The 8905-nt window shown below is 37.5% G+C and overlaps 2 protein-coding genes across 3 annotated transcripts; both read right to left on the bottom strand.

The window, feature by feature from the left end:
* Nucleotides 1–122: 122 nt before the first annotated feature.
* LOC132171219 (vacuolar protein-sorting-associated protein 11 homolog) lies at nt 123–5100 on the bottom strand. The gene is made up of 5 exons (XM_059582483.1): nt 4669–5100; nt 3855–4028; nt 3379–3702; nt 1519–3279; nt 123–1020 (listed from the first exon to the last, which is right to left on the bottom strand). The coding sequence occupies exons 1-5, from the start codon at nt 4891–4893 to the stop codon at nt 625–627; spliced, it is 2880 nt and encodes a 959-aa protein (XP_059438466.1). The 5' UTR covers nt 4894–5100; the 3' UTR covers nt 123–624.
* A 544-nt stretch (nt 5101–5644) lies between these two features.
* LOC132171325 (uncharacterized) lies at nt 5645–8485 on the bottom strand. Of its 2 annotated transcripts, none has more exons than XM_059582614.1 (6): nt 8257–8485; nt 7927–8157; nt 7203–7287; nt 7025–7079; nt 6241–6379; nt 5645–5960 (listed from the first exon to the last, which is right to left on the bottom strand). In XM_059582614.1, the coding sequence occupies exons 2-6, from the start codon at nt 8101–8103 to the stop codon at nt 5850–5852; spliced, it is 567 nt and encodes a 188-aa protein (XP_059438597.1). In that variant the 5' UTR covers nt 8104–8157; nt 8257–8485; the 3' UTR covers nt 5645–5849. The 2 variants fall into 2 exon arrangements, with proteins under 2 accessions (XP_059438597.1, XP_059438598.1); XM_059582615.1 differs by having other exon boundaries at nt 7927–8147.
* Between the last annotated feature and the right edge of the window lie 420 nt (nt 8486–8905).

Below are 8905 nucleotides of genomic sequence, written 5' to 3'. Positions count from 1 at the left end.
GCTCGGGTGGGCTTCCCAAGCATATACAGGGCCCACATGCTCTCTAGTCTCTTCCATAAGCTGCCCATCAGGACATTCATCACTTGAATTTTTTTTAAAAAAAATAAAAATAATAATCATAATAACAATAACTGAACATAGCGCATTGAACATCACCAACATGGTGAGGCGTGACAAAGCTCAGTCACAGGCAATCCATATACTGATACATTAAAAAATAAAGATAAATAAATGACAAGGTTAATTATGAATGTAGATCGAGCGCCATAGTCTCCAATTGCACATGCTTGCAGGGAAATGCTTTCCTTAAAAGATCTTCAGACTCAAAAGTTATGGGATTTCATTTATCAAGATATATATATATATATAAGAAAGCTAGCTTTGGCATCAGCAGCTTCTCACCAATGCTGTGGCCAAAAACGACGTCACAAACTTCAGCCTCTACACACACAAACCCGCTTCTACCCAAAATTTTCTAGCAATACCCGGCACAGGAATCTATTTACCTCTTTCCTTGCTCCCAATTTGTTTCTCCATCCATTGATTACAACAACAGCAGATTCAAACCCTAACTCATTCCTGGCAGAATATTGAGACAAAGAAACAAGCAAGCAACAAGAAGGCTCAGAGGCCACTGCTGGAAGAAGTGCTGCCTGCTCTAACACCACCACCACCCGTGGGTCCATTACCAGTTTTGCTTATGATTCCTTTTCCAAAATACTCAGCAATCACAGAAAACCCATCCTTTGAACTCTTCACTTGCCGGAAGAACTGATCCTGGTCTTTAGAATTCTGCTCCAAGCTTCTCTTCATTTCTAGAACAGACCTATATTCGGGAGCACACTCGGGACACTCCTTTTCATTATCACCAAGGCAGCGCTGATGGAATGAGTGCATACACATAAAGTGTACTGCAGGGAGATCAAGTGTGAAAGTGCATGCAGTGCACTTGCTAAGCTGAAATATTCTGGCATTTGTCCTCAGATCCTCAACTTCCTTTCTCATTGCCAAACTGTCTTCCTGCAAGTTGGAACAACTCATTTAATAATTTGGTCTTTTCATTGAATAAAAAGAATGAGGATAGTGATTTAATATGACTGTGTCTGCAGAATGATTCTTTTCTGATTAAGCATATGTAAATCCCTTTCCCACCTTGTTTACTACAATGTTCAAGAAATATTGCAACCAAACCTTCCAAAGAAGCCTTCTAAAGACAGAACAATAAATCATAGCCATGCCATTAATTAAGAAAATAGGCACATTTAAGCCATTATCACCATTCCATTCTAGTTCATATTTTTACTTTTACCCGTTGGATTTTTTGGGATTATTTTCACAATTTAGGAGCTATTTCTATTTTGGTAATACTTCCCCCTGTTCTGCACATTTTAATAAATGTATGTAATTAATAAATAAAAAATCAAAGAAAATCATTGCACCATGCACCCAAAGTGGGTGCCATGACAGAAATAGGTACAACAGATGAACTTTCAAAGAAAGCTAATAATAAGCAGCAACCTGATACTTCTCAATAGATTGTCGGTCCTCTTCGATCAGCTTTGATTCCTGTTCAAGCTTTCGAGCAATATAATCCTTAATGACAGAGAGTGTGAGGCATGGATTTCTGGACAGCGTTTGAAGAACAATAATAGGAGGCAAGATGTCATCCCTTTCAATATAGGTCAAAACTTCCTTCACTTCTTTGGAGCAATCTTCTCCAAGTTCACCAAAATACTTCAGCAGATCTGCCCAAAGAGATGGGTCCCCTCCTTTACCTGAATCCCCCAATCTTTTGCAGCACGCAATCAATCCCTCATGATCATGTGCCTGCATATAGCAAGCAATCACCTCTTTATAGAGTTTCATCTTTTCATATAGATACAACAGCCCTTCTTTAAATGCATTCATTTCACACAGAATAATAGCCAAATCAACGTCATAAAGCGGATGTTCTAGCTCAGATGGCCATGCACTTTTAAGCAACCGTAGCCCCTTGTCACGCCTTCCCAGGCTATCCTTTTCCTTAGCTGAATCTTTGCGATCAGCAGCAAATTTCCCATTGGACTCAGCTCTTGACATTCCAGCTGCTCCAAGATTAAGATCTCCATTGTTGCTAGCCTGTGAGATTGATGGAAAGTTCATGTCATTGGACAAGTACAACTCCAATACCGTGTTGTGGATTTCAACTTGAGCAGGCGAGTCTTTCACCTTGTCGGTATATTTTTCAAGAAAATCCATAAGGGACTGCAGGTGATGGATGAAAATGTTGAGAAAATCAACAGGAGATGGCAGCATAGATAAGTATGCACCACTGGAGGCTCCTTGCTTAACTGATTCTTTATCCTCTGTACAAAGCCTCATGAGTATCTCAATAGTCTCCACTGGCTTGTGCTCTATAAGAATCTTACCATACTCCTTCACTGTTACCCCTGCTTGACTTGGTTCAAGGCTTGAAATATATTGCAATGCTTCGTCATATCTACCAAGGTCTTCAAGTAAGATCTTTAAGTACAATTCGTGCCTCCCGGCCTTCTTAGCAACATACATAGCATGCTCATGATAATTGGCAGCACGGCAAACCCTTATTGCAGTTTCGACGTCAAACTTATGTTCCCCAATACCATCCTCTCTTTTAATGAATATATTTAGCTTCTCCACATCTTTCAATTTGGTGTAACAGTTTAAGAGAAGAGTTGTATGATCTTTAGAAGCAAGCCCCTTCTCATGTAATTTCTCCAAGTAGTTCGTAAGATTGTAGATTCTTTGTGCATCTAAAAACTTCTGTATGACATAAGAAGGTTCAAGATGACCAATAGTGTGGATATACTGGGACATAGCCTCATCATAGTCTTGCTTGCTATATAGATGGTCCCCATACTTTCTTAACACCTCTGCAGTTGCAGCAGCATCAGCTTGTTGACTTTGAACAAGATTTATAGCTACAGTATAAAGGTTTTTCTTAAAGAGCATATCTAACTTGCTTTCCATATCCTTCTCCCCGATACACAAAGCTGATTTGTCAGACATTATGAGTATTATGTTCCCCCATTCACAAAGCATGTGAGTAACTTCTTTAACCACTATACTATGGGCTATCAAACGGTTCTTCAAGTCATAAATATTGAAAGTATTCTTGCCAGTTCTTTGGTCTGCAATAACACATAAAAGGTATCCACGAAACCACCCCAGAAACTTCTTCTCTCCTTCAAAAGCCCAACATGGACCACGTCCATCAACTTCATAAAAGTATACAGCCTCAGGTCGGCCAATTATAAACTCCTGATAAGAAAAAAACATGTAAACCATTATCTTTCTTAGAGAATATAAAACACATTTATTGAGGCAACATAAAAATGAACAGCTCCCATAACTGCATACCGAGCGGTCACTCATCGCAACACTGTTGACATTGGATCCAATCTGATCTAGGGTTTGCCGTTTCGGTGGTTGATCCTGCAGGCTGAACAAGCTAACTGAAGCTGGAGTAATGGCAAATAATTGAAGAACTTGACCATCCACTCTGAAACCTAGACCAGTTATCGCAGACTGGCTTTTGTCTGAGATGTTATCCACCTGAAGCTTGAAACGGGTGATACGCTCACGTCCAATATCTCCTTTGATGCAGTAAATGCAACCATTATCCAAGCCAATAGCTATAAGTAGTATTGGTGGTGCTTCCTCTAGTACTAAGAATGATGTGATCTGCAGTATATCATATAGGTTTCAAAATTCCATTAAGATAAACGCAAGTGCAGAGGCAGGTAGACCAAGACAAATTTAATCCAAGACATTAAAGGCAACTAGGCAATCAGATAAGAAATGAGACAAGTATAAGCATCTACACAGCACACTACCTTTGCTTCAGGAAACTGATTAGTGAATATCCGCAATATACCAATACAATCAGGGCTAGTCATGCTTGAGCCCTCTGGCTGCATCTTATCAAGATCAAAGACCTTCAGGCACATAGCTGATTGCTGCGGAGATATTTGTTCATCCTCTCCAACAGTTACCAGAAAGTTGCGTTGCTGATGTTATAAACATAAACAAATTTTGCATCAACTTCAAACCATGATGTAACTTCAATAGAGGCTACACAATATGAAAAAAAATTAGAAACCCTAGTTCCAACCTTTTAAATCCATTCATTTTTCCTAGAAACTAAACTATCAGAAACCAAAGAAAACTCAAGGTTCCACAAAACCAAAGCACGAAACTTTGAACAGCTGAACATTAAAAACAGAACAAGAATAATCATAAGCCCAGAACTAACTTGAGCCGCTAAAGATTTGGGAACAAAAAAAAAAGGGAATAAAGCCAATTCTAATATCTAATTTTTTGTCGGCAATTAAACACTTTACAACTTCAAATCCACGCGACTAAACTCAGACTTTGAGCTGTCCGACTCCAAAAAAGAAAAAAAAACCCAGTTGTATAATCTCAACTCCTTTCCTTTCCCACATTTCCTCAGCAACCAAATAGTCGCAAAAACCAATCCCACAAAACCGAAACCCAAAATTTGAGCTGCCCAAATCAGCAACTAAATGGACGAACCCAATTACCAAGATCCCAAACAAGCTTCAGAAATTTTCATATTCTCTTATTTTCCCACATCATCTGAGAAACTAAAAAAAGTATCGCAAAGAAAAATAAAAGAAAAGGAAGAACCTTGAGCTGCTGGAGAAAGAGGACGGAGGAGGAGTGGGCTTGGAAGGCGTAGTTGAAGTTGAGGCCGCGATCGAGCAGGCTGACCATGCCATCGTCGCAGCCGATCACCACCCTCCCTCTGCCGCTCGAGCAGCACTCGATTCTCCCGCTCACCTCCTCCGGTACCCCATTCGATTTCCCGCCGCTTTTCTCCTCGAAGAACTCGAATTTCCTCCACTGGTACATTATGCCTGCAGAGAGAGAAAGAGAGAGAGATGGGACGGCTCTGGTTTCGCCGGTTGGTTGATCAGAAAATTCTGATCCCTGTGAGAAAGGAATTGGTCATGGAGAAGAACGGAGGAAAGTGACGCCGTTTTGGACGTAATATGCCTAAGGGCATTTTCTTTATTTTTTCCCTGAGGTTGCCGACGAGCACTTGGCTATATCCGTCTATTGCGCATCAAACGGGATAATGGGACACATTTTAGGCTGTAAACTTCACATATATTATGTACAAAAATGCTAAATTTTTCAAACAATTCTCTAATAAATTTACGTAACATTTTTTTAAATTTAAAATTTTAATGTAATTATTTAGTAGTTAGTATGATAAATAACACGCTAAATTACCACATCAATTTGTAAGAAATTTTGTACCCATTTTTGCCACTTTACATAAATGTTCAGCAATATCATGTGGTTTATGTATGACATCTAACTGTATATACTTAATCGGCTGGGACCATACTTAATGAAGTAGAGGTCACTAGTTCGAATCTCCCTCCCCCCTCTTATGCGGACATGTCAAAAAAAAAAAAAAACTGTATATATAGTATCGTGTCATTTAAATATTGTGCTACATATAAAATGATATAAATTAAATTTGTGAAATCATGAATCCCCTTGAAATTGTAAACACAGAGAACGTCCCCATAACTTTAAACTTTTGTAGCATAACCAAATGGTATAAATTTAAGGACAAATAAGTTCATTGATCTTGATGAAGATGAACCATATCCATTGATCTTAGAACGAACATATTTCAAGCATCCCTCCACAATCAGAATTTCCCTTTGATATACACATAGTATTAGTTGAAACGAGTACAAATGCATCTATTATATATGCACATCATCCTAACACGTGGGATTTCTGCTAATTGAAGTGCATCACAGCTCTTAATTTTAAAAAAAAAAAATCCTTCAACACCATGGGCCATCATCAGTAAGTGTGTCGAAGCTTCCTCCACTTCCAGTGACAGCACACAAGGCCTTCCAGATGGGGACTAGCATTTTCACCGGCGGACGTAACTCCTGGATGATGAAAAGAGTGTTATTATGAATACTACAATTTTTATTACAAGTTCATTACAAACTGAGTGGCAGTTCATGTCATGCTTATCACGTCTTCTATTAAACAGTAAAATTGAACTCAAAATCCGTAATTTATTCGCTTTATTTTTGAATAGGTGATCAATCACCTCGTTTGACTTGTTAAGCAGCTTCAGTAGAACCCAAAATCCACATATAGGCATCACATTTATTCCTAAAGAAAAGGAAGTCCAGGACACTAAAATACACAAGATTCATTTACCTTAAAAGCTAACATCAGTTCTGCCTCTCCTCGTACAATGAAAGACAGGCTCCAGTAACAAGTAACAGGGGTCACACATTCTGATAGCGTAGGTTTCAATATCTTGTCAATGGGTACAAAGCGGCGGATAGTTTTACCACTGAATGCGAAAATAACAGAATGAAACACAAAAACAAGATTATATTAGGAAAATCTGGGACTGTATATTTATAAGTATAACTGCTTGATTATTGCCAGATTTGCATCAAGGACCAAACAAGGTTTGTCATATTTCTGATGAACAAGAACACTAGACAAAAAAATCTTCAGGCCTTGGAGAATGCATATGCAGTCAGAGAATCGGCTTAAAAAGAAAAAGTGTAAGGCATAATGGTAAGATTGAAATAAAGAGAAAAACCCAAGATTTTCTCCATCCTAAACCCAATGTAGTGTGACACACATTTTAACAGCATAAAATCCACCCTTTTCAACATTTTAGCATAGTAGAGACTAGGAAGGAACTCTAATCAAACTAGTTCTTCTTCCAAATGTGAACTTTATAAGATGCTATGAATGTTGTGCATCCAATCCCTTGGCTTCAATGTTTCCTTACAAGGAAACTGTAATAACTTTTGGTATAAAGATGCTATACATGAAGAAACTTATAGTTATGTTGGTAGGACACCCTAAAACAAAGAATGGTTTATAGATTCACTCCCAAATGCAGCAAATATCTCCCATTGAAAAAAAAATAAAAATAAAAACAAAACAAAAACAAAAAATAAAAAGCCGGAAAGACAATTACCTTACATAGTGTGTTTCAAGTTGAATTCCAAAAGCTGGCATAACTATAACAGACTCTGAGTAATCAAACACCAATTAGGCAATCAATAACAGCGATTCTAGAAATGAATTACTCAACAAGATTCCAGAATACACAATAAAACTCAGAGCACAAAAAGGCCCGTTTCTCAGGTTCTCACCTTTCTTAACAGGCTTCTGAAGCATGAGCTTGACAAGGAATACATCCAAAAGAAAGCTCCAAAAAACAATGATAATTGATTTATCCTGTTATAGTGAAGGTCATCGTGTTAGATACCTACAAGCTTAATAAAGAACTACCGACTCTAGTTGATTTTCAATGTCAACATCTAACAAATAATTTAGGCTCTATAAGAATCCATAAAATCTTTAACAAGATTCATGAAAAATGCCAAACAAAACCAATGAACTCATATTCTTGACTACCAGGGATATGAAATTAAGAACTAACACTCTTGATATAACATGTTGGGAAGAACCAGTTATATTATGTGAAATACTTGAGTGCATTTGGTCTGGGGATTGCGCAATACGCCCGTTTGTGCATTTGAAAAAATCAGCAGTTTGGGTGCACTATTTTAAAGGCTGAATCACAATTTTAGCAAACACTTATCTACGTTTTTTAAAATTTCATTTCATCTACTACATTTGGAAATCACTATTTTTCAAACCCATATTTGAAACTGCTAAATCAAATGAATTCATGGCGTTCACCATCAAAGAGTTTACACATAGTGCTTTGGGTTGTCACCTACACATAATCGGAACTTGAACGTAAAGAGCAAAGACACAAATCGCGTGGAGAGGCACTTTATTAATTAACCTTATACAAGGAAGAATCTTAAAAAAAAAAAAAAAAAAAAAAAAAAACCAAGAGCATCATACCTTGACAAGGAAAAGATGGAACCCATTTGCTAGAATCAGAAGAGCTGACAAGTATACAAGGAAACCCTTTGCGCTGCTCTTCCGAACAACGATGTGGTGCACGTCGGCCGCTTCAGAAGGCCATTTAGAGTCATGTATATAAGTATATCTCTCATCACTTATACTACTACCCACCATTCTCAATCCATTAACAGGATCTACATAAGTGTTGCTTATTATACCTGCAAGGACCTTTATTGGTTTTTTTTTTTTAAATATATAATTAAACCAAAAATTATATCGTTATATTCGATTACAAGAAAATAAATCAAAGTTACAGTCGAAGCGCACCGTCTTCGTTGGATGTGCAGCTGTTATTGCCGCCGAGCAGCTACAGAGTTTATGGCTTTATTCGCCAACGAAACGGACGGTTCAAACCCCCACACAGACCGGCCCGATTTGTTGGATTAGGGTCCTCCTCAGATGACGGACCCGTTTTAGTCAAACCCAATTGGTCCCATGACTCCCATTTGACGACAAACAGTTCTGATGAAAACACCAATGACGAGGACGACTATAACAATTTTTGTACCTTTATTTCATTAATTTTTTTCCCTCTCTTAGTGAGAAAATGGTGTTTTATTAATTTTGTCCCTATTTTTAAAAAAAAATATAAAAAAATAAAAAATCTTCCTTTGTTACGTTGTCCTCTATTTTTTGTAATTTTAATTTTCTCTTTATTTTCTTAATTTTGTTCTTTCTATTTAATTTTCTCCTATTTTCTTTTATTTTATCTTAATCAGTCAAAGTAATGAAATGTGGTTTTTTGCATGTACTGTTGGCGCATGGTCATCATCTCCTTTTTCTTTCTTTGTGTTTTTTCTTTATTGGGTTTGAACAAACATGGATTTTTATTTTTTATTTTTTTTCTTTTCTTTCTTTGTTGGTGTGTGTTTTATTATTATTGGGGTGGAAGTGATCTGAATGTGCGTATTGCTTT

This window comes from Corylus avellana, chromosome ca2 (assembly GCF_901000735.1).
Source record: "Corylus avellana chromosome ca2, CavTom2PMs-1.0".
In the NCBI taxonomy this organism is placed as follows: Eukaryota; Viridiplantae; Streptophyta; class Magnoliopsida; order Fagales; family Betulaceae; genus Corylus; species Corylus avellana.
The sequence above is the reverse complement of the archived record's forward strand: the minus strand, read 5'-3'. Positions and strand labels throughout refer to the sequence as shown.